Raw genomic sequence first — 26,408 nt, 5'->3', positions numbered from 1 at the left:
CAATTAAATAGTTATAGCTAACAATTTGTTAATTTCCCCTAAAAATTCCACTTTAATGACTCCTAAACTGCTCTACAACACATCAAGTTACGAAAACAGCTCACAGATTTGTTCCAACAGCCAATAAACAAACCCCCCCTCAACAGCTTAATAAAAATCCACCAAATTAAATCATTCCCGCTCACGAGAACCAACCAACACGGGGCAGCCAAGTCAGCCCCATTTATCTACATCAACTTCACGCTGCATTTAAATCAAAACAACACAATCTGCTGCTACTACGCGAAGCGCGATGCTTGCAAGCACGGAGGGGGCCCCCCGTTTTATGCTCTCTGAGCAGGCAGCAGCAGCAGCATAGAATTGAATTATTTTCTTTTAATTTTCCGGACATTAATTCTATTTTGTGCGCGTTTTTCCTGCCCTCTTTGAGGGGGGTAGGGGAAGGCTTCCAGTTTGAAATGAAAATTTCATATGTAATCAGGATTGAAAAGTTAAACAGAAAAAAACAGACAGTCTCCCCTACGTTTCCAAGGAGGGGTTGTTGCGTGACGTGGGGCGTCTGCCCGCGTGCACGTGCCACGGATTGGCGCGCACGCGTTGGGGTGGAGACTTGCGCGGGGCAAAGACACGAACCTGGCGGTTGCTACTGAGTCGCTGCCGAGTTGCTTCTGGGTACTAAAGCTGCAGGTAGTTTGCATGTCGTCGTCCTCCCGAGGGATCGGATTTGCACACGCATGCCACACGGCGGGGCTAATTGGCCCCGGAGAGGTGTGCAATTTATGTTCTGCCGGCCGATCTGAAGCTAATGCTCGCTTTAATATAGCTGGAGTTGGTCGCGCGGTAGCAAAGGGGAACGTTGGAATGTGCGCACTTGGAAGGAGTTGGGGAATCTAGAACAGCGCCAACGAGTTGGGGCGAACCTCTGAACTAATGGTAGATCGTTTCCGTTCTGTAAGCTCTGTAATTACAGCAGCTTAAGACACCAAGCAACTCAAGTGCGAAACGGAGTACCCGTGAAAATTGTCATAAATATTGGTGCCACCGTTCGTTACGGCGAACGACGCGGTCAAAACAGGTTCCGGTAAGCCTTTGTTGTCATTGGCGGTGGTTGATTCGACCTCGTGACCTCACAAGTTCCACCGACGACACGTCGTCACCTCCGTCAACGGTCAATGGCAGTTCACTGCCAACCAGCCCCGAAGTATCCATTATCCGGTCGGGCCACGTAACCTTACAAGGAGGCACCCTCCAAACTCCTCCGCACAGCAACTCCTCCCAGCATTCCTTGTTGCTACTTCATCAGCTCCGTCATCATCATTACTGCAGCACTACTGCTACCCCAGAGGTTGAGTAGGCAGCAGACGCAGAGATGCAGATCGATCATAATAATTAGTTACAGTTACCGCGGGAGTCAACCGGGCAACCTCCCCGGCCAAACTGGCCCGGCGCACGTTGCGCGCTGCCGTTTTAATCTGCGCAAGGTCATTTGTATATTATTTTAGCTCGCGGACAAATAGAGACATGCCAACGCTTGCCAGCTATCTCCCTGGAAGCTGCTTGCGCAGCTGCTTAGGGTTGTCCTCCAGCACAGCGCTGAGGAGTTCAGGACAACCTCGCCGGAGCTACCCTATCGCCCCGCTCCGCTAGGGTTCTTTCGCGTGGCCCACGGATATGATTTATGCCGAGCATAGGACGATCGTTTGCTTTATTAGTGCCTTACGTGAGGGTATGAGGTTCGAACCCGTAGACCCCGGGTAGACCTCCGCACCGGATTCCCCCTCTCGCGGACGGCAGTCCGCGTGTAGTGACTGTTTTATTATTAATTTCCTTAAATCGATTTCCCATAAATCAAGTTCTCTATGTACGGAATTGGCTAGCTCTGGCAGACTTGGGAAGAAGTGCAACCGGCGAGGTGGCTGGGTCGCAACTGGATACTCTCTTCGGACCTTCTAGAGTGTCGCGCGCTAGTGCTGCTGCCGTTGAACCATGACGAGCAGTGCAGTACGTAACAAGGGGGGTAGAAGATCTTCAACAATTTTAGATCAGTCTGAAGTTTTGAGAATCTACCGCCATGACCAGGTGACGTAGCTGATGTTCTACAACGTGTTTTTCATGATGCCCCCACCGCGGCACGCCGCCACTGCGCTGCACCACTTCTTGAAGCCGTCCAACTCAGTTGCAGTTGCGGTGGCGCGCGAGCGCGGCATTGACCGCGAACTCTTCGTGGGAAGTGCAAGCCGTTACGTTGACCGGCCTTTCCTCCCATCCTCCGCGCGCCCTAGGGCAGTTGAACCTGATTTGTCCGCTGATGACTGCTGCGGCGCGCGATATCACACACACACACAGATTTTGATCCGCACTCGCTAGACCTGACCACAGGAACTAGTTTTGCTAACCGTATTTTTTCGCCCGGTTTCGCCATCAATCGATCGGGCCCGTGTGTGTAACATTGTAATGGAACCTCGAGTTTCCTGGAAATTCGCGGGTTCGCAATTGCAGCTCGCGACTCAAGTCGCGGGCATGTGTACCCCCAATCTATCCATCTTCTCTGTGATGGCGGGGCCCCAATTTCGCGCGAGCCTTGACAAACTCATGCGCGAGGGGGGTAGATCACGACTTGCCCGATTGCCTGCAAATGACACGAAAATCACCTCCTTTCAGCGCGGCGGCCGCCGCGACTTGGCGCAATTCAATTGTGTGAGCTTTACATCATCCGCGCCAAGTTCCGACCAAGATGGAGATCGAGCGAGGAGCGATTAAGACCTCAATTAATCCTGTCACTCACAATTAGTGTTGGAATAGTTTTTTTGCTTCGTTTATATCTTAGTACGAGTTGTTGATTTGGTTTTGCATGCTCTAGTGCGGAACTACGACGGATCTGACTTGGTTTCTGGGCCAATGGAGTTTGGGATCGCTGGAAGTAGAACTTAAAGGTCAACGCGATCACAGCGGATGTTTGAGCGATGTCGATGGAGTTTGTGGATTTTGGCATTTTCCTGTGATCATCAAACTCTACTCTACTCTACTCTACTCTACTCTACTCTACTCTACTCTACTCTACTCTACTCTACTCTACTCTACTCTACTCTACTCTACTCTACTCTACTCTACTCTACTCTACTCTACTCTACTCTACTCTACTCTACTCTACTCTACTCTACTCTACTCTACTCTACTCTACTCTACTCTACTCTACTCTACTCTACTCTACTCTACTCTACTCTACTCTACTCTACTCTACTCTACTCTACTCTACTCTACTCTACTCTACTCTACTCTACTCTACTCTACTCTACTCTACTCTACTCTACTCTACTCTACTCTACTCTACTCTACTCTACTCTACTCTACTCTACTCTACTCTACTCTACTCTACTCTACGCTACTCTACTCTACTCTACTCTACTCTACTCTACTCTACTCTACTCTACTCTACTCTACTCTACTCTACTCTACTCTACTCTACTCTACTCAACTTCTTAAAGTATGACGTAAAATTTCAAATACTTTGGAGAATCCAGAAAAATCAAAACTCATATTGCAGACCCCAGTTCAACATCCTTTGATTCTCTTACACAATATGACCTCCATGAACCAACCTCTCAACCAGAGGCTACCGTTTCGCCACATTCCAACCTGTTTGGTACGATCTGCTTCCAGTGCGAGTTCATACCCCCGCGCTCGGAGGAAGCAATCTTCGAGCCACCATCAAATGAAGGCAGTTTTCCGCCTATAAACACTATTTCCCCAGCATCCCCCCTTCTCTCTCTCCCTCCCCCCATATGTAATGAGCTTTAATGCCCCGGACCTAGGCCAATCGCTCGTTAATTTCTTCACTGGCGACCCTCGCCTCGGCAGTTTAAGCGCACCATTATAAACGTACAATGGCGCGCGCGTTCAAACGGTCCAAGATCGATTGATACCGCGGGATGCCCTCCAGGGAGCTGCCAGGTTAAGCCGGGAGAGAGGCAGCACCCACCTCGATAACAAATCAATACATATTTTAGAGCTCGGCCCAGAATGCAAGCGATGCCTGAAAGCAGAGCAGAGCTCTGGCAGCACAAAAACCGCGTTTGAACAAAACCTGATTGCGCGCGCGGGGTTGAACTCTGTGCTCGTATGTTAACGGTAGCGCTGCTGATCGTGGGGGAGAGGTGCAGCAGAGGCTATAGAGATGTTGCGTTTTTGCTACGCTTTGGCACTAGGACTACGAGGTTGCACACTATCAACAGGATGCGATCGTTATGTTTATTATTAAGAAGGTAATTATTCTTCAGTGTTCTGGAATTCATGTCAAGCTGGAGAATAGTTAGGATATCTTTGGAAATTCGAGGATTTCCTCAATTCGAGACCAAAGTTTCTACCACCGTAACAAGTGAAAATGGCTATCGATCTTGAATGGTACCATATCCTAATAATTTTCAGGGAGCATATTCTAGGTCATCCAAGGACTTTTGGATATTTGACCTGTGTGTCAATTGCATAGAGGAATGATCGGACTTTTTTACAATTTTGGGGACACATTCGGGCTAGTATTCCAGTGAGATAGCGATTTTTTTCCAAGATTGATCATATCCAAAAGATACGATAAATTTCCCGTCGATTGCAACTGGGTAAATCGAAATTGGTAAATTTTTCGCAAAAAAACCCGTAGCCCCATGAATTATATGCCGCTGAAATTTTAACTTGGAAATATGTGCCCCAATTACCCTTTATTCGATTTTTTATGTAATTTGCTCCACACCGTAAAGTGCCGCAGGTTTTCAAACTTCAAAATATGTTCCGGTGTCTCCGGCACGTGAAACCTACACCAATCGATTTGTCATGGTTTTCTAATCTAATCTAATCTAATCTAATCGAACACAAGCGCAGCCAGTCCGAAGAAAGCATCCTGGAAGAACTTGTGGTTAGATTACGCCCCAAGTTCTTTCTTGTCAATAGTAATAATTGCAGTACATCCGAGTTACCACGAAAATGTATTGCAAAAATTAAAGCGGCCAGGCCTACTGCGTTGCATTAACCGCAGAGACAGATTCTGTGAACGGACCACATTTCACAGAATCAACAGGGGAGGAAGGATGCGTGGACATACCGTACCAAACGCTCCGAATAAGTTGGGTGTGGTGTGTTAGTGTAAATTGGCAATTATTTATATTTTCAGGGGGGAAGTGGGAAATGGGAAAATTGGGGTTGGGGAAATTGGGATTGGGGAATGGGAAAATGAGAAAGGGGTAGAAGGGTTATTGAATTTATAATATAAAAAAAAAAAACGGAATCGACGTAACACCTTATAATGTGGCCCTCTTAAACCTTGCGGTTTCGTCAACGGATCCACAGGTGTGTATCGTTCTTTTTGCGACAAGACTCCGCCTCCCGGGTCTCCTAAGTGTGAAGGTATGGGCACGGGGAGAGGGCACCGAATACCTATATTTACACTTAGAATTTTTTGCGTCCGCCCCGGGATTCGAACCGGCGACCTCTGGATTGTGAGTCCAGTGCGCGGTCCGGTTGATCCACACAGGCAGAATTTATAATATTATATTATAATAAAGGGGAATATAGTCAAATAGCAAATAATGATGGAAAGCTCTCACCAAGAAACAGCAAATCTTCAAAAGACACAGCCAGGTGGGTGGGGTCCCGATCGTCAGATCCCAATCGATTTGTCATGGTTTTTTACGTAAAGTTGACATATTTTGAAGTTTGAAAACCTACGGTATTTCACGTAATGTAGCATATCGACGTCGTCGTGCTATCTTGTCGTACCCGCCATTTTGACGTTCCGAGAAAAACGCGTTTTAATGTTTGACCTTGAATATTCAAAAACGAGAGCACGCATTGTAAACAATAACAAACACGTTTTGTTTGGCTCACCATTCTGTGCATTGTCCCAAAGTTTGGTTGAAGTTGGTTGCTGGAGTCCCGAGTTATAATTACAAATGTTTACGGTAGTCTAGCTTGTACGTGCGACAAACGCATCCTGACTTTCCTGGCCTGAAATCCCTATGGCCTTTTGTCGCACTTACATCAATTTTCATGGAGTGACAAGATAGCACGACAAGATTGAAACTACTTTCATATGTAAAGTGACAAAAATGCACGGAGTTTTTTCGGTTTTTGTTGAATATCTCAGGATTGAAATCGAATTTTGGGGATCTGTGAAGGTCAAAATGTGAGGCATTGTGAGCTGCACAAAATGGCGTTCTTAACTCAATTTGGCCCAAAATGCACGTACGACAAGTTAGCACGATGGCGACGATATACAGTCGACTCTCTGGTTGTCAATATCCAAGGGACCGTCGAGGAAGAGAATCATCAGTTTACAGAACGATGCAAAATGAAGACTCGATTGAAAATATGTTTTTCTTGGTAACAAGCTATGGGAGAGAATCATGGCAACGTCCAGCAAACAAAAACAAACTAATGTCAAACACCCTTCAAAGCTTCGTTTCGCAAAGAAAAATGTCTATGCAAGCCATGAGATAGTGACAATATTGACAACCGGAAGAGATTTTTAAAGCAAACAGAATCCAAGGGACCGTCGAGGAAGAGATCCTTCAAGCAAGAGAAAATATCGAGGAATAAAGCCAATCGAAGTATGCAGTTTGAAGGGACTGAAGAATTCATCGATAGATGGAGCAATATTGATATCGAGAAGATCGACAGCCAGAGAGTCGACTGTAATATAAAAAGGATGCATTTTAGGGGATATTTGGGCAAAATGAACCCTTTCCCATTGTCTCCGGCAGACGCAACCATCACCATTCAATTCCCTGGATTTTTTTTACATAAAAATTACATATTTCCACGGTAAAATTTCAGCGGCAGCTAATTCATGGGGCTACGGGTCCCTTTTTTCCCAGTGTGCGCTGGTTCTACACACTGGGCATGTCAATGTTCAAAACTCTGTATCTTGAGAAGCTTATCAGTTGTGATTAGTACTTTCCAGAAAAAAAAGAAAGCGAAAAACATCCCCTGATTTTCAAATGACTATAAATCACTTTAAGATAAATTTCCAAATCTTTAATTTTCAAATTTTCGAAAGATTTGGTGTGTTTCATGGAACTAAAAAAGGCATTAGAGCAATTCCAGCTCAAATCAGGAATTTTTCTGGTAGGTACTTTTGTACCCGACCCTCTCCGATTTCACTAAAACTTTTCAGACATATTATCCTAGGCCTATATAAGCCATTTTTGTGTATATCGAGCCAAAAGTACTAAAAAATAGCATTTGAGAAAGTACGCCCTAGTTTAAATATTTTTGTATTTTGTAATTTAAAAATTTCTGTATCTTAAAGCAGTTGCATCGTATCAAAAAGTGGTCAAAAACAAACTTGTAGGAAATTGGACGGCCTATCTGAAAAAAAATACTGAAATAAAAATACACGCCACTTTTATGAGATTTTTCAATTTTTAGGTTTAAAAGTTAAATTTGAAGGTGATGTCATGATTTTTTCGTCCAAAATGTTTGTGTAAATAGGCAAAAATTGTGACAAAAAGACTCACGAAAAATGTAGTATGGTAAATCTCTTCTATAAAGAATACAAAAATCATTTATTAAAACTGTTTTTTTTTTTAAAGTGGTCTAAACGTCAAAATTTTCAAAAATCAATTTTGAGACAATTTTACATAAAAGTCTCCATATTGATTATTATCCAATGTTCAATCCTTGTAAAGATCCAGCGGTTTTAAAAATAAAAATGTTGAAAAATAGGTTTTTCAGTGGTTTTTGGCAATTTCTATATGACAGACTTGATTATTCAGTCTCGTAGATATTTTTACCGTAAATCTCGTCCAATTTCCCATAAGTTTGTTTTTGACAGCATTTCTTTTGGATTCATGGGCTTAAATATATAAGCTTAATTACATTGCTCATGTCATAACTCAAAATAGTATATTTTTTTTCAGTGTGGTAGAAACCTGGATAGTAAATAAGCTTCCGAAAATATTAAAACGAGTCAAAATAAAAAGCTGTCGAAGACAAACTTATAGGAAATTGGACGAGCTTTTCGGTAAAAATATTTCAAAAAATCAAATTATTCGCTCTACAGCATTGCCTTGGCGTTCTCGATTGCGAGATTCCTACTCGAAACTAGGTGTCCGAAGGCTTGATTGTTGAGGCAATTGCAAACCTCTTTTTACACCTTAGCTTCCATCCACCCCGGGATTCGAACTGACGACCTTTGGATTGTGAGTTCAACTGCCATATAGAAATTGCCAAAAACCACAAAAAACCTATTTTTTCAACATTTATAACATTTCAAAAGGGCGTAATATTGAATGTTTGGCTCTTTTGGAATGTTAGTCTTGATTTAAAAAAATATTGTATTCAAAAAGATCGGAAAATTTCACGAATGTTTAATATTTTAATATTGAAAATCGGACCATTAGTTGCTGAGATATCGACATTAGAAAATGGTGGATTGTTTGGGTGAGACTTAGAAAGCATCAAGAATTTTCTCAGCTTTTCAAAAATATTTTTTTCGAAAGTGGGCAAACAAGGGAATTAATTTTAAAAAAAATGAATAACTGAGACTATTTTTAAAAAAGTTACCTAAAAATTGCTATAACTTGAAAACGGTGCACTTTATCAAAATTTCACTAAGCTACTTTTTGATTGAAAATTCGATTTTACATCGAAACATGAGGTTGAAAATTTTTTGCGACCCGTATTTCGATTTGAAAAAAATCAGTATTGATTCAAAAATGTATATTTCGGTCGAAGATTTTTTGCACAACCTGGAAATTTTTGAAAAGATGGCATTTTATGTCACCTAAAACATATAAAAAATAGTGTTTTTTTGCAAATCACGTTTCAGTGATGAAAAGTGAAATTAAAATTCAACAATTTTTTAACCGTGCATCATTTATTTTAAGTGTAATCCATATCCATACCTACAACTTTGCCAAAGACACCAAATCGATAAAAAAATCCTTCAAAAGATACAGATTTTTGAATTTTCATACATCATTTTTGAATGGACAGCAGCCAAATTTGTATGGGAAATTATATGACAAACTAATGATGCAAAATGGCTTCTCTAGGCATACCGAAGGCACCAAAAAAGTTTCAGCCGGATTAAAAAATACAAAAAAAAATCAAATGACTGCAATCTCAGAGAATTGCTCAGCAGGTTTGATTGCTTTTACCATACTCGCAGAACTTCAGCAACAATTGTACCCGAAAGTTTACATAACTATGTTTACTAGGGTGGGTACGTTTTTCAAAAAGTTCTCGGATCAAGTTTTAGTATGGTTCCCCTTGTAGGGCATGCCCATAGGGACTTTCATGCCAAATATCAGCTCATTTGGTTGTAAACTGGCTGCGCGCATCAGGGTTAAAGTTTACATGGGAATTACTATGGGAAATTGGAACTTTTTGTTCAAACACTTCTACAGGTCTGGGAAAATCACGCGCCAACTTCTGGTACGGTCAGGCCTATGGAGAATGGTCTGGAGAACCCTTTTCCGAAGACAGCATATGGATTCGTTGTCCCTAGACCTGGCGCATCGGCAAACAATCCGATGTCTCCGGAATCAACGGTTTTCCCTCAAAAAGCATCAAATTTTCCTTAGCATGCTATGAAAGCTCGATGAACACCGCGACGCCATATGTCAGACAGCTACCACGTGGGTGAGAAACGGCTGGAATATTCAATTGCAAACCTTCTTTTAACTAGAAAATGATCATTTCGAGTAATCCTGATATTATTTAGTCGAATTCAAAATCTTTGCATAGCAAATTTGTATTTTTTTGCAAATATTTCAACCACGTGGTAGCTGTCTGACATATGGCGTCGCGGTGTTCATCAAGCTTTCATAGCATGCTAAGGAAAATTTGATGCTTTTTGAGGGAAAACCGTTGATTCCGGAGACATCGGATTGTTTGCCGATGCGCCAGGTTTAGGGACAACGAATCCATATGCTCTCTTCGGGAAACGTGTTCTCCAGACCATTCTCCATAGGCCTGACCATACCAGAAGTTGGCGCGTGATTTTCCCAGACCTGTAGGAGCGTTAGAACAAAAAGTTCCAATTTCCCATAGTAATTACCATGTAAACTTTAACCCTAATGCGCGCAGCCAGTTTACAACCAAATGAGCTGATATTTGGCATGAAAGTCCCTATGGGCATGCCCTACAAGGGGAACCATACTAAAACTTGATCCGAGAACTTTTTGAAAAACGTACCCACCCTAATGTTTACACTAAAAATCCTCGCCGCAGGCTGACTCCATCCAACCATAAGTAACAACAATGTTTACTTAACGACATTGATTCCTCGCCGCGTCGAGGTTAGAAATTTCCCACAACAAACCTCCGACCATAAGTGCAGAAAAGCAAAACGAGACCAGTGGAAGAAACAGAACAGAAAAATAAACTCATCCAATCCTGCTCCTCCTTCTTCCCCACAATCGTTAATCTGCGTCCAATAATCGATTCCATTTTAATATAAAGCAGAAAATTACAATAAAATACGAATTAAATTGAGAGATTGAGCAAAGTGGAAGAACGAGTTCACCCCGAGTACTACCCCTCCGCGCCGCTGCCCCGATGAATGAGTGGGAAATAATAGCCACCAATAATAACGTCGTAAAATGTTTACTCAAAGTCATCATCTTCCTCGGCGGGTAGGACTATCTGGAGGAGAACAACTGGTGGTCACCGAGTGGGGCCCAGTTGGGGTTCATTATGCAAGTTCGATCGGCGGAGTTTTAACGGCGTTACAACAACGGCCCGCGACGACAAAGTAACGAAATACTTCGCGCCGTTGATTGCTTTATTAGCTCTGGTTATGTTACGGACTATACAGTGACGGCTGCTGGTGAGTGTGGAAAAGCGGCTTGATTAAGGGTGAGAAAAGTTTGGTGAAATTGCGGAAAATTTAGTATTTGGGACACTGGAAAGCTAGACTAAAGCGGTAATTTGATTTTGGCAACAGTAAAAGTTTGTCATTTGACGGTTTTGTCCGATGATGCTGCCATGTAAGCAAATTTCATAAAATCTCACACAAGACTCGTGTAGCGAGTAGTTTTCGCTGATCGTGCCGAATCTACCTGCTTGGCAGATGTGTCGATGCAATTCAGCTCAACCTACAACAACGGCTCACATAATGTATGCCGCCAAGATCACGACTTTTCCGTAGCGCTGAAGGGGACACAATACGAGGAAGTGATGGGCGCGAATCATTGACGCCGGTTGGGGTTTGTGAAAGGTTGGAGCGCCTCGGAGTGTGGCCTAGATGTGTCGAGTGTTGTCTTGGCGTTTCCAAGAATGGGATGTGATTTGCTCAATCGTGCCGAATGCATTTATGCATTCGTTCTGATGAAGATGTTACTCAACAGAACTATTTGCATTTCGGTGAGGCAATTCATCGTCTTTGGTTAGGCTCAATTTAGGGGGGCAATTTTAGCACGACATCGGTACGGTGTACCTTTCCAGAGCTAGACAAATTTACAGAACTTAAATCATGTTCTAAAACGTCCAATCGAACTCATCTCTAGTGACCTCTTCGTCACCTCCACGCATCACAAAGCGCGTCGTTTATCGCTCTGTTAACACCTCAACTCAACGGCGATCTCAGCCTCTCTTCCATCTCAAAGTGACTTTGTTTGCGAATCCAATTCGAATCGCCCTCCCCGAGACTCAAGACGTCTTCACGACCACGACGTACCCAGACCGGAAAGGTCAAATTTTCTACGCTTGACCAAGTACCACAGTATACAACCGACTGCTGGACTACGAAAAGACTCGTGTATCATCAAAGTTGGAACTGTCAAACAACCGGGGTTTCACCGTACAAGAATTGCTTTACAGTCGCGCATCATCACCATCGGATCGTCAAAAACGTGGCGTGTAAACGACCGGGGTCGTAAAAGCCAAGCTACGTATATATCTCGAACTCGTTTATAACTTAATCGGGCAACTCACCTGGACGTACTCGGCGCAGATGTCGATGCTGGACACAAAGTCGCACACGTTGTCCACGGTCCAGGCGCTGATCTCGTCGATGCGGGCGTGACACTTCCGGGCCAGCTTGCCCCCACCCCCCAGCTCGCCGTCCGACGGCTGGCTGTTGGTGGAGCTGGGTGCCGGCGAAGTGTCCTGGTTCCGGCTGGGCGTCGGCGACGACAGCTTTATCCGCTTGGCCCCGCCCGGCGCCGAACTCAGGTCCAGCGGAAACGTTCCGCTCGAAAGGTGCAGCTGCCCATCGGACGGTGTCCGCGACGGGGACTTGAGCGGTGAGATCGCGGGAACCGACGTCGTTCCGGCGGTGGTTCCGGATTGCGGCGGATAGTTGACCGCTGCCGCCAGGTGGTTTGGCAGCAGACCGGCCGGCAGGTACCGTGAGGCTGAGAAGGGTGACGGGAAGTGGTGGGAAGCGGACCCCGACGGGGGCGACGAGCTACGAGATCCGGCCGACGGCTTCTTGAGGCCGCCGTCCTCCGGCTTGAGGAGATTTGCGATGCCGGACTCTTTGGCGGCGCGGGCCTGCGAGATGAAGAAATTGACATTTAATACATTTTCGAGCTCTGATGAGTGCAAAATAAGAGTAAAAGATGAATCCACTTACCAGTGCGACCAACGCCTGCGTGCTGCTCATGTCAATCAGCGGTGGAAAAACCGCCGACTGGAATGGGAGACCCGGAAACAGCGACGACATAATACTTGGATTAGGTACCTGTGGAACGTTCGAAAAAAACCGAAACAATTTAATCAATTTTCTTACTCTCGGCAAGCTGCATTGGAAAGCGGGCTCATGATCGGCCACGGACTTACTTGAGTGGAGGTAATTGGACTGCCTTTCTTACTGCCTACTACTAGTGAGTTCTCTATGAACGATTTTGGCTGGTTTATTCGCATTTTTGGCTCTAGAAACGGATTTTTCACACTCGATTGGCTGCAATTATGAAAAATGACACAAAAAAATCAAATCAATTTCCCGCACAAAAAGCTAAAAAATAACCACGAAAGACAAAACTCACTCGTTGCCAGTGCTGATGTTGTTGTTGTTGTACTTGGCCGCCAGGCTGCGCATAAAATCGGAATAGTTGCGCGCCTGGAACTCGGGCCGGCCAGCTGCGCCACCACCACCACCACTGGAACCGTTGCCCGGGGACGGAAGCAGCCCGCTGGTGGCAACCGCCGAAATACTACTCGAGAAGGCCGCCACATCGGCGGGGTGCATCGTCTGCGGGGGCGTCCCCGAGAACGACGAGGGCGTCACGCTTCGTGACCTGGAAGGGGAGGCAGGGAGAAAGAATTGGTATTGAAATTAGTGGCGGGTTCTTTGGAATCTAATGAAAACAAATTAAATTAGGAAGAGTAATCAACCGTGTATTTTTGTTTGCCTTGTTGATCGTTGCGGTTCGACAAACTTTATGTGTTTGTTGTCAAACTTTTTATTCGTTGCAGTTAAAAATATTGAAACTGTTCAAAACAAACATACAACTTATTTTTTTAGTCACAGTGTTTGGAAAGTGAGTAAAATGAATCCATGCTCCAAAACGATAAAATTGCTTTTGAATACGTCTCGGTGACCAGGTTGAGAGAATATGATGAAGAATTATTTAGATAATTTGGTTGAAATGAAAAAAACTCATGAAGCAATATATTTTCCATGAGAAAATCGTTGAAATGAAAAATAATAATATAGAAAATATGTTTTTCATAGCACATTTTTTAATCCAGAACAAATCTTACTGGATCATGAATAAATAGATAAGCATTGAATTTACCTTAAAAATCTGCTATTTACTTGAAATACCATTTTTATGTAATCACAACTCAGAGTTTTCAAATGGTTGGAGCGAGTATTGATTATATGTTTGCAGTTTTTTAGCCACCTTTTATAATTATTTTTTAATGAATCGGCCTAATAAATAACATCTATTAAAAGAATTTTCATAGCAAAAAAAGTAGTTTAGTAATTTAATATTTAAACTTCTTATGCCTTTGGTAACTCTAGTGCTCTATAAATTTGCAACTTTTAACTTTAATTTCTCGAACACTTTTAAACAAATTAACCTAACACTTTTAAATAAATTAACCTAACCTAAACCCTCTTCGAGACATTTAATGATAAAGATTAAATTTTATTCCAATTTGGTCATGATAAACAAAACGGAAAAAAACTCAATTTTGATCTTGGCGGGAAGAGGTACCTTATTTTCCAATTATATAACAGAAATTCTTTTAAAAAGCTTACTAAATTATAAAAGTTTATTTTCATTCCATAATATCGTATTTTTAGCTGCCCAACAAATGAACAAGATATCTAGAGTTTTTTTTTAAAAGGTCCTATAAGCCATTGTCTTTCATATGTTTTCAGGACCTATTCAAAAATAACTCTAGATATATTCCCAGTTGTGAATGCTTCAAAAATTTATATCATCTGAAATGAATTTTGACATGAAATTTTCAGACCAACTGATAAGTTCAATAAGAAAAGTAAATTGAATTTAATAAAATAAAAATGATTTCTTTCATTATTTATTTTTTTGAAAGTTTAAAAAAATGTACCAAAAAGTTAAGAAAATAGATACTTGCGCTGGAATTTTGGGAAACGGGAAATATTTTTTTTTCGGGAAATTCCGAGAAATCCCGGGAATTTTTTTCCCAGAACTGGTAATTGGACGCTCTAGCACTAATCAACGGGATTCAAACCTAGCACTCACAGAGAGGACTGGCGCCTTAGCCCGCTCGGCTATCAGGGTGTTTCAGGGTGTAATATTACATGAAATTTTATAAAATTACTACTTTATTTGCTTTTACATTTTTCTGGGATGTAAAATAAACGTCAATATACGAAAATCTGTATCGTGAAAGGGGACTTTCTGACCTATTTGGTGTCTCACAAAATTACTAGATAACGAGAACAAATTTTCAGAAAAAGTACACGGGATAATTTAGTTTGTTTATTGAACTATTCATCACTAAAAGACGTTTTTTTTCAGTGACTGGTGTTTTTTGTGTTTCAATCAAGATTACATTGATTGTTTTGTGATTTTATATCATTTTTTATCAGAAGGCACGGCGTCGAGTTATTTGTGATTTTTTTTTTTCAAAAAATGTGTTAAATTCTCATGGTGAAAAACTCATTTCTTTAGAATCGTTTATCGAAAAACACGCTGAAATTTAAAATAGACCATTAGCGCGCATTTTTTTTAATTTTTTGATTTTGTTTTTTTTTTTTGACCCAACTACCTATTAATATTTAAATTTTCTCAGTGTCATCTAATTAGCCTTAATTTTTAAACTCGCAGTATTTAAGAAACTATTGATTCAATTTTCAAAGGTAAAAAATTGAACATTTGTATAAATTGAAATAGTTTTTTTCAACAAAATAAATTCCAAATTTTAGAATCAAGAGAAACGATTTTAAAGGGATGTAAACACGATTATGAACTTTTTAGAAAGTTTAGTTTTTGGTTTTTGAAACAAACCTGCAATAAAATGTGGAGTCATTTTCAATTGCATAATTAGGCCGATACAAATATTTTTTAAAGTTTTTGTCCCTCGACTATGGCCGGGGTCAAGGGGTGAGGAATATAAAAAATAAAAATATTTAAAAAAAACAAGCCACAGTTTAAACATAAACATGTTAAAAGTGTTTTAAAATGCATTTTACACTTGTTCAGTTGTTTTGAAATCATTAATTTTCAAAAAATGTAAAATTTGATGAAAACCAAAATGTTAACGAAAAAAACTTTTTACTTTTTAATAAACATCAAACAGTTTCTTTAATTCATTTTTTTTTAAATCAACCCAAACCTGCTAACAATGATTCTTAACGCAGGGGAATGTATTTCAAATTGATTTCAGCTGGTTGTTCTTAAATTTTCATTGATATTTTATTTTTATTTTTTGAAAAAATATTTTTTTTCCTCTAAGGCTGGTACAAATATTTTTAAAAGTTTTTGTCACCCCCCCCCCCCCCTCCTTCAAAATTGGCCCGAAAAATCAGGGAGCAAAAAAAAATATTTTTACAATAAACTTCAAAATTTCAATGAAAGTTCAAGTGCAACCAGCTGAAATCAAATTAAAATACATTCTTCTGCGTTTAAAATCATTTTTAGCATGTCTGAGTTTATTAAAAAAAATCTTAAGATTTTTTGAAAATTTTCGATGCAAAATCTTTTTTTTCGATACAATTTTTGTTTTCGTCAGATCTTAGATTTTTTGAAAACTAATGATTGCAAAACAACTGAACTAGTGTAAAATGCATTTTAAAAGACTTTTTGCCTTCCTCGCCTTACTGAGGAAAGGCTATAAAATCACTCGAAAGATGAATTTCTCAATTCGACCTCGTAGACCCACCTTCACGTATACCTATCGACTCAGAATCATGTTCTGAGCAAATGTCTGTGTGGATGTGTGTAGGTGGGTGGACAAAAAAATTGTCACTCGATTATCTCCGGACTGGATGAACGGATTTTGACCGCATTAGTTTCATTCGATCCGTCTTGGGGTCCCATAGGTCTCTATTTAAAATCAGCAAGTTAAGTTAAGTACTTCAAAAGTTATGCTTAAAAACGATTTTGGCGTATGACCGGAAGATTGTAAAAAGGGTGGTTTTTGCAAGAAACCCTATCATGTTATACATTTTCAGAAAGGTATTAAAAAGACCTTTTCAATGAGCCCAAAACATTGAAGATCTGACAACCCTATCAAAAGTTATTAGCACTTAAGTGTTATTCATACACTTTTTGGAGGCCGGATCTCAGATATTTCAGTAAAAATTATATCCAGGTTCATCATGCGACCCATCGTTAGTTAGATAATCAAAAGACCTTTCAAATGAGCCTAAAACATCAAGGATCTGACAACCCTATCAAAAGTTATTAGCACTTAAGTGTTATTTATACACTTTTTGGAGGCCGGATCTCAGATATTTCAGTAAAAATTATGTCCGGGTCCATCATGCGACCCATCGTTAGTTAGATAATTGAAAGACCTTTCAAATGAGCCTAAAACATTGCCGATGAGCCAGAAAAATTGAAGGTCTGCGAACCCTATCAAAAGAAATCAGTAATAAAATTGATTTGTTAAACATGTTAAGGGAATGTTGCTATTTTTACTGAATGTATTGACTTTATGAATGTGAGGAAGGCACCAACCACCTAAAGGTGGATTAAGTATCGTTTTCATTTAAATGTGAAGACTATGGCTTGTTATTTAAACTTTTATATTTTTTTTATTTTTTGCCCCCCCCCCCCTTGACCTCGGCCTAATTTTTCGGGCCTATTTTGAAGGGAAGGGAGGGCACGGTGTGTTTTTAGAACAAACTAAGGCCGATGCAAATATTTAAAAAAGTTTTTGTCCCTCGGCCCTGGCCTTGGTCAAGGGGGGGGCAAAAAAATAAAAAAATAGAAAAATTTAAATAACAAGCCATAGTCTTCACATTTAAATGAAAAAAGTGTTTTAAAATGCATTTTACACTAGTTCAGTTGTTTTGCAATCATTAGTTTTCAAAAAATCTAAGATCTGACAAAAACAAAAATTGTATCCAAAAAAAAGATTTTGCATCGAATATTTTCAAAAAATCTTAAGATTTTTCAATAAACTCAAACATGCTAAAAATTATTTTAAACGCAGGAGAATGTATTTTAATTTGATTTCAGCTGGTTGCACTTCAATTTTCATTGAAATTTTGAAGTTTATTGTAAAAATATTTTTTTTGCCCCCTGATTTTTCGGGCCAATTTTGAAGGGGGGGGTGACAAAAACTTTTAAAAATATTTGTACCAGCCTAATGATAAAATAATCAGTATGTCTGATATGTGGCACCGTGAAAGAAGGGCTCTTTCCCGACATATTGCGGGGTATACTGAACCTCCCTCCTTCAAAATTGGTCTAAATAATCAGAAAGCAAAAAAAAATCCAAAAACTTCAAAATTTCCATGTAAATAGAAGTCTAATCAACTGAAAACAATCAAAAATGCATTTTTCTGAATTGATAATCATATTTAGCATGTTTGGGCTTGTTTAAAAATGTTTAGATTTTTTATGAAATCCGAATGTACAGCACCGCAAAAAATTTATTTCTTGAAAAAAATAAATTTTTCGTCAATACCTAGATATTTTGGAAACTAATGATGACAAAACAACTGGACAGGTGTATAATGCTTTATTAAACACTTTTTTCATTAAAAAACCATGGCTCTTAATATCAATTTTAGAACATTTTTTTTGCCAACTCCAGTTTGACAGTTTGTCTGCATTGTTTGTTTGCCTCCATTTTCAGTTTTTGCAAACTATCAAACACTAATAAGTGCGAAATTGTTTGTTTCTTTATTTGTCATTTGACCGAGCCACGTAGCCCAGTGGTAACGCTTCCGCCTCGTAAGCGGTAGATCGGGATTCAAATCCCGGCTCGGACAAACATAACTGGTGATCTTTTCCCTTCTGGAATCGATTGCTTAGTAAAGGGAAGGTAGTGTATCGTCACAAACTGGACCTTATCACGACACCTTAGGGAGGCGACCTATGGAATGTTAACATTAACCCTAAACATGTTAACATTAAGTTGAGAATGAAACTGCCACTGAATCCGCTTTGTAAATGCCGGCCCCGATACTCTTCAAGGGTGTTCCCCTCAGGAACTGGGAAAGATTTACTTTTTTTACTTTATTTGTCATAGTCTAATACCTGCTTTACTCTTCGACCAAAACATGGCGGGGGTTTCCTTATGACCGAAACAAATATTTAGGTATGTAAATATTCAAAACTCTGTATCTTCTGATCGATCGATGATCGACAAAAGTCTTCAGTAAAATTGAAGATTATGACAAAAAGTTGCTATCACAAAATTCTTTATAAATTATTGCAGTCATTCTTCAGTAAAAAAATTAAAATACATGAAGGTATTGTTATTGAATAGTTTTGGGGAGTAAATTTCGGTCCAAGTCCCAGTGTAGGAGTCGTCTCCCTTAAAAAAGGTTATAATCCTGCTTCGGTAGAGTCACTGGCGAATAGTTGGACTCACAATCCAAAGGTCGTCAGTTCGAATCTCGGGGTGGATTGGAGCTTAGCTGTAAAAAGAGTTTTTGATTGTCTCACCGTTTGAAGCTTTCGGACACCAAGTTTGGAGTAGGAATCTCTCAAAAGAGAACGCCAAGCTAATGCTGTTGAGCGAACAATTTTGATGCAGTAGTTAGCAAGCCAAAAAGAGAAATATCGCTTCCATTTCCTCGAACTACTGTCCAAACATCAAACCAAACTGCAACATTCTCACCTCAATCTACTATCTCGGCCACGACTTCTAATCTCATGGTTCATTTGTCTTTTTACGATCGCTCCATTCAAAGACAACACACATGTTGACTTTCATTCATGATTTCCGACGATTTTGACCAACCCGACCACACCACTAATGACCCAGGAAATGGTGCGCAAACGCACCATCAATCTTCGGGTAGGACCTCATAACTTTTTAGTCTCTCTCTCTCTGTATCTGTTGCTCTTGCCGTTTTTTTCCGAACCTCCCAAGGCTTTGGGGACCGTTTTAACGACACGATCCGATAGAGTCCACTCTCAGACCTCTCAGCCCGGTGTGGATTAGGGCCTCCCCGTCCAAAAACGGAAAAATAAATCAAATAAAACACTGACTGCTGGAAAAACGGCCACACGAGCTGACTTGACATGATCGTCATCAACTCAGGTGTAGAGATGTGCGAGGGGGTGAGCCAAGAGGGGGTCGTTTCACGCATGTCCGTGTCAAACTTGTAAATCAAATTAGTCGTAAATTTAACACAGTCTGGCCAGCCGCGAGTCAGCCAGCCCGCACTGGACATGGACAGAAGACGTCCGCCGTCCACAGAGCAGGGCAGACGGAGGGAAAGATACCTCTATTGGACGGAGTAATGGTCTGACAGCAGCAGCAGGTCGTCGGGAAAGGAAATCTCTGCCAGTCGAGGTGGAAAAACGACAGAAGCAGCCACTCCGGTTCAAGAGATGCAGTAAAATAGATATCGCGCCCTTCTTGGCTGTCGGTGGAACTACTGCCGAATGATCCGGGGGCAGGGTGGTTATTTGATGCAGGATTCTGGAGGGTTTCATACATTAATTTGGTCTTCAAACTTCTATCTGAACATTTTGCATGTTCCCCAAAATTAGCTGCCATAAAACTTATACCACAAATTAGAGGGAAGCATCCACCCTGTCGCAGGGTCACAAGCGGGAGCTACCCCCGTTAAAGGTAATACCGATCCAGCAGTCGTTTGGACTTCTGGTTGATGTTGGGGAAGAGAGGCGCTACCTTGCGACAGCGCCGTGATTCCAAAGTGACTGACATATTGCGACCACGACGGTAGCTATGGGCAGATGAAAGTTTGAAGACCCTGGGCAAGAAGGGCATGTAGAGAGCGTTGGGTTCGAATGGCTTCCGACTCCAGGTCGGTTGCCGCATGGAAGTGGCGGTGAAATCAAATTAACGAGATTATTTACAGGAGTGATTGCTTTACGTTCCGAGAGAGAGGGACTCTGCCGATGCAAAGTCATCGGGGTCGCAAGAAATGGTGTTGCTGAAACAAGGTTCAGAGATCGTGTGCGCCCGATCATGACCCTTGGTTTTGTTTACGAGTTGCTGTTGGGGTTTGCTTTGGACTACTGTTTCTGGAATGCATTGAAAGCGATGTTTAGAGTAATTCCAAATTTCAACGGCAAAAGTTCCAACCAAGATGAAGTCAACCCCAAGTTGACACCCAGAGCAGTTCTCGTGTGTCACCTTTCCAATCCGTGACCACATGATCTATGGCGTAACTTTCCGCTGAACTTCGAGATCTTAAACCAACAAACACACTGGAGTTCAATAACCGAAGCATCTCTCCGAAGTCACTGCTGTTCCAAATGGACGCAAGTGCGAACCAACAACCTGCTGCTAAAACTGACCGGCGGCGACGATGGAAACCGTTTGGTGTGAAATTATCGTCATCAAGACTCCCGAAAAACACAACGCCGCGGACCTCTCTGCGTTGAACTAGTTTAGACGGTCGTTCAAAGGCCGCGGCGGCTGGCACGCGGGGAGCCGCGTATTAGATTCGGTTTTGGGGCTATAACTGTCGTTTGGACTAGGAGCTTTTAGGTTTTCAGAGTTTTGTCCGCCGGGTCTTTCCTTCTGTCTTCTGTCCACGACTTCTGCCGGGGCCTTTATTGGCTTTTCGACAAAACTGACAAAAGAGCTCTAATTAGCCCCAGAGCATGCGGTTGTTGAATTTCTCGGTTGTTGGTCGCTCTTCGGACACGTGGGGCCACCCCCGGAGAAGCGAGGGGGTAGAGGAAGAGGACAGGTCAACGAAGCGAAAGCAAAACAAACAAGACCCGGGCTTTGTGGCATCATGCTCGAATGGAGGCGACAGGTTGCTATTGCTGCTGCTGTTGTTGTTGGCTCCAAGAAGTTCATTAACTTGAACTAAGGTCTTGAGGCTGCCGGTTGAATTGTGAGCGGTCAATCAGACGCACGCAGGTGATCTTCCGGGCTATTTGCTGATTTGAACGAATTCCGCGGTGAGGACGCGCTCGGGAGAAACGGTCCGATTTAGAGCACGATGTTCCACCGGAGGCCAAAAACGGTTCACGTATTTGGAGTGTTCTCTTTGAACTTAGGATTGATTCGATGTTTGATGGATTTTTTTTAAATTTTCCTCATTTAAATTACTAAACAGTTTGTAGCTTTTTACATCCGAAAAAAGTTATTCAAGAATTTCAAAGAACGAAAATTTCTTTTGCTGATTTAAGGCATAAACAATTATGACAGTAAAAATCAGACTGATCGTGGAATTCTCGGCCAACTCACATTAAATCGAAAGAAGTTGTCCAGAATCCTTCTTGATTTTTGTGATGTTGTGGACATACTTTTTTCGTCCTGAGAGTCCATTTATTTTTGTAGCTCAGTCGGATTTTTTTATTCTTGAAATATCATCGTTCCACAAAGTTGAAAAAAACAAACAAAAAATAAATAACGCACTCTTCACGATTTATCAGAATTTTGAAAAATTTTGTGTCTATAGCTGGTGACCTTGAACAGTTATGCTCATCGACGAACAACTTTTTTTTGTGAAATCACGATCACTCGTAATGGCAACGAGCAAACCCCTTATGTTTATCCATCGAAATTTTTGTAATTGTTTTCTTTACAACTTAGTTGTTATACTCTACAAAATAACCCTAAAAAGTTACACATAACACAAAATTTTAGAATGATTATTTTGTCAAAATTAAAAAAGACCCTTCTGGATTAGGCCGATGCAAATATTAAAAAAAGTTTTTGTCCCTCGGCCCTGGCCGAGGTCAAGGGGGGGGGGGCAAAAAAATAAAAAAATATAAAAATTTAAATAACAAGCCATAGTCTTCACATTTAAATGAAAAAAGTGTTTTAAAATGCATTTTACACTAGTTCAGTTGTTTTGCAATCATTAGTTTTCAAAAAAATCTAAGATCTGACAAAAACAAAAATTGTATCGAAAAAAAAGGTTTTGCATCGAAAATTTTCAAAAAATCTTAAGATTTTTTAATAAACCCAAACATGCTAAAATAGTAGTTTATGCAACAAGTTGCAAAAAGAGGATTTTTTCAGCACGAGTCGTACATTTATCCAACGAGGTTCACCGAGTTGGATAAATACGACGAGTGCTGAAAAAATCAAGTTTTGCAACGAGTTCCATACAACATTTTTTGCAATTCCGAAAAACACCCATTGAGTGAAATTTTAAGTCAAATTTTCATGTATTTTGTCTATAAAACGTTTAAATCAAAAAAATGTTGAAAAGTGTTAATTTTCGAAACAAGTGCTGAAAAGTTCAACTTTTCAGCACCCATTTCAGTGCTGAAAAGTAGAACTTTTCAGCATTTATTTTGAAAAGTGTTGCTATTCGATTCTGTTATTTTTGGTACAGAAAAGTAGGCTATTTCGTCGTTCAAGAATGACAGGAAAAGTAAGTAGTTTCACGACGGAATTGCAAAAATGATTTTAAACGCAGGAGAATGTATTTTAATTTGATTTCAGCTGGTTGCACTTGAATTTTCATTGAAATTTTGAAGTTTATTGTAAAAATATTTTTTTTGCCCACTGATTTTTCGGGCCAATTTTGAAGGGGGGGGGTGACAAAAACTTTTAAAAATATTTGTACCAGCCTTATTGCAGTTTTGAAATAATAGATAATGCAACAAGTTGCAAAAAAAAAGATTTTTTCAGCACTAGTTGTGCATTAAACCAACGAGGTTTACCGAGTTGGATAAATACGACGAGTGATGCAAAAATCAAGTTTTGCAACGAGTTCCATACAACAACTTTTCCAAACAAGTTAAAAAAAGTTCAACTTTTCAGCATCCTTTTCATTACTGAAAAGTAAAACATTCCAGCATTTGTTTTGAAATGGATAACTATTCAATTCTGTTATTTTTGGTACAGAAAAGTAGGTTGTTTCGTTATTCAAGAATGACAGAAAAAGTATGTATTCTGAGTACACCATCAAATCGCACGTCCAATTTTAATTAAAAGTCCTTTCGACACCAAATATCAAAACCATCAGGGTTAAAAAATAACCCTTGTGACACAGGTTCAAGCAAATCACAGTGGAGTCGGGGCAACTGCTGTGTGGAGTTGACGGAGAATTACCCATTAAGTATTTAAAATTTAATTTAGAATTTTAGTATTTTAGTATTTTAGTATTTTAGTATTTTAGTATTTTAGTATTTTAGTATTTTAGTATTTTAGTATTTTAGTATTTTAGTATTTTAGTATTTTAGTATTTTAGTATTTTAGTATTTTAGTATTTTAGTATTTTAGTATTTTAGTATTTTAGTATTTTAGTATTTTAGTATTTTAGTATTTTAGTATTTTAGTATTTTAGTATTTTAGTATTTTAGTATTTTAGTATTTTAGTATTTTAGTATTTTAGTATTTTAGTATTTTAGTATTTTAGTATTTTAGTATTTTAGTATTTTAGTATTTTAGTATTTTAGTATTTTAGTATTTTAGTATTTTAGTATTTTAGTATTTTAGTATTTTAGTATTTTAGTATTTTAGTATTTTAGTATTTTAGTATTTTAGTATTTTAGTATTTTAGTATTTTAGTATTTTAGTATTTTAGTATTTTAGTATTTTAGTATTTTAGTATTTTAGTATTTTAGTATTTTAGAATTTGAATATTTAGTTTTTATATAGATTTAAATACAACAATGGCTGTATATTGAGCATACTCATGGAAGCATGAATTAGGAGATGTTTGTAGAACTTGGACATTGATCGCAAAAACGTCCACGATCTTTCCGATAATAATAGATTTAAGTGAAATATGTCCATTTTAATCACACTAAGCCGTTTGACCCATTCTCAACACTTTTGCCGTTTTCCGCTATTAAATCAACATTTTCAGATGTATCAACAATACAGAGTTGCTTGCTCACTTTTATTCGAGCTATTTATTACTTTTGAACAGCCAAAAACACTTTATGAAAGCTGTAATTCATGATCAAAGTGTTGATAGGCCGATAATAGAATAAGGCTTAGAAAGGATATAGTTTCCTTAAGTTCAAAAACAAAAAAATATTTTAAAATTTTCGAGAATCAGCAAATAAGTCAATATCCCAAACTCACCTCGACGCCGTCGACTGCACATCGTTGTTGGTCGGGCTGAACCGCTCGCTCTTAATACTATTGTTATTGCTATTGTTGGTGCTGCCGATGCTGCTACTACTACTATTGTTGATTCCACTGTTTCCATTGTTGTTGCCGTTACTATTTTGGTTGTTACTATTGCTTAAACTGTGGCTGTTTCCTTCACTCACACCACCACCCCCACTACTGTGCCCATTGGCCACGAGCAGATTGCCCACACTACCACTATTGCTTCCGTTGGGACCACAACTGGGACTTGCACTGCCACTTCCGCCGTGGTGATTCGCACCGATTGCACTAAGATCACTGACCAATCCACTGGGGGACTGCTGGCCGTTGCTGCTCTTGATGAGGTTCAGCTCGACCTCGCCGGCCGAGGCCGCCGCCACGTTCCGGAACTTTTCGTAGAACGCCGCAACGGCCGCCGAACTTCCGGTCGGCGAGTTGAGGTACTTCTTCCGGTCGTAGATCCGCTCGCTCAGCATCTTGTCCAGCGATTGAAGGGCCGCCACCTGAGAGTTGAAGTTGGTACTGGCGGAGCTGTTGTTGTTGTTGTTGTGGTTCACCGGCGAGTAGTGACCGTCCTCATTGGGGGTCGTCGAAGTCGTCGGAGATCCGCCGCGACCGTTGGTTCCGTTCTCCGGAAGCTGCAGCTGCAGACTGCTGCCGGTCGGGGGTGTCGATCTTCGAGGCGACGCTTGGAAGGCCGCCGCCGCCGCCGCTGCCGTTGCCGCCAGGGCTGCCACCGAACTTGCACCCAGGGCGGCCGTCAACGCCGAGTTGCCCGGGGACACCGAGCTGGGGGTGATTGATTTTCTCTTGGTGCTGAAACTTCCGCGCCGTCCGCGCGACTTGTGGCTCCCACCTTGCGCCGAATGGGCCGACGAGGGTGACGAGGACGCCGATGACGACTGTGATTGATTTGATGACGATTGCTGGAAACGGTGCTGGAGTTGTTGGAGCTGCTGGTGTCGTTCCGTCGGTGGTGCCGAGGTTGCTTGTGGTAAATCTTCATTAACTGTTGTTTCCCCTGTGAGGGAGAGAGAAAAGAAAAATTCCAAATTAGATCGATTTATGTTTTTATGTGTCTTTTCTAAAGTGGTTATTGTGGAGTCGCTCCATAGCCGTGCAGAGACCCCGTAGATGCGGTGGAGGCAGTGGTTCTCAACCTAAGCCTAAATTTGAATTTGATAATTTTTTTTCTATGTACACTGGTAAAATTTAAAAAATAGAAGAAAAAAATTAGGTTGAGAACCCCCTCCCGCCAGTGGCAGCAACCCCCCCAGAGAAGGGCACGAATAAGCGCGACACCGGAGACACTGGCCAGAGCAGAGCAGTCCGGTAGCAGCGAATGAAAAGAGAGACCTCCTCTCTAATGGAAAATGGTTTCCCTCGGCTATCAACTCGCTCGGTCAGACGAGGTCGCTCCGGTTGCGGTGTGGCATGGAGATAGAGTTTTGCCACCGCGGCTCCTCGTCCCCAGGTTGTGGTGGTGATCTAGGAGGTCTCGGCCCCACCGGGCAGGAACTACTACTGGAAAAAGATGGCTCGATAAAGGTTACTGGCAAAAGGGTTGCCAGATAATTTTTTAAAGATATTCCCGCGCTCTCATGAATCAAAATCAACTAAAAATCAATACAAGGCGAGCATTAAGAATTAATGCTGTTTTAAATAAAAGCAGTGAATAGATTTGTTTTTGTAAGATTGACTTCGATACATTTATTTGTTTTTTAATCATTGAAAAATCGAATGTTGCATATTCAACGAGTTACTTGTATGAAAGATTGTGTGTG

The 26,408-nt window shown here is 40.8% G+C and overlaps 1 protein-coding gene across 1 annotated transcript in view; it reads right to left on the bottom strand.

Moving 5' to 3' along the window:
- The window catches only part of LOC120424966 (homeobox protein 5), a 127,056-nt gene that overhangs the window by 80,949 nt on the left and 19,699 nt on the right, over positions 1-26,408 (bottom strand). The window contains exons 2-6 of the mRNA XM_052706939.1: positions 24,595-25,784; positions 12,984-13,235; positions 12,778-12,898; positions 12,572-12,679; positions 11,929-12,489 (exon numbers count right to left, since the gene is read on the bottom strand). Coding sequence (XP_052562899.1) covers positions 11,929-12,489; positions 12,572-12,679; positions 12,778-12,898; positions 12,984-13,235; positions 24,595-25,784 — 2,232 coding nt within the window. The remainder of the gene's footprint in view (positions 1-11,928; positions 12,490-12,571; positions 12,680-12,777; positions 12,899-12,983; positions 13,236-24,594; positions 25,785-26,408) is intronic.

The sequence above is a fragment of the Culex pipiens genome, chromosome 2 (assembly GCF_016801865.2).
Source record: "Culex pipiens pallens isolate TS chromosome 2, TS_CPP_V2, whole genome shotgun sequence".
Classification (NCBI taxonomy): domain Eukaryota; kingdom Metazoa; phylum Arthropoda; class Insecta; order Diptera; family Culicidae; genus Culex; species Culex pipiens.
Note: the sequence above shows the minus strand (reverse complement) of the source record. Positions and strands in the feature narration are given on the sequence as shown.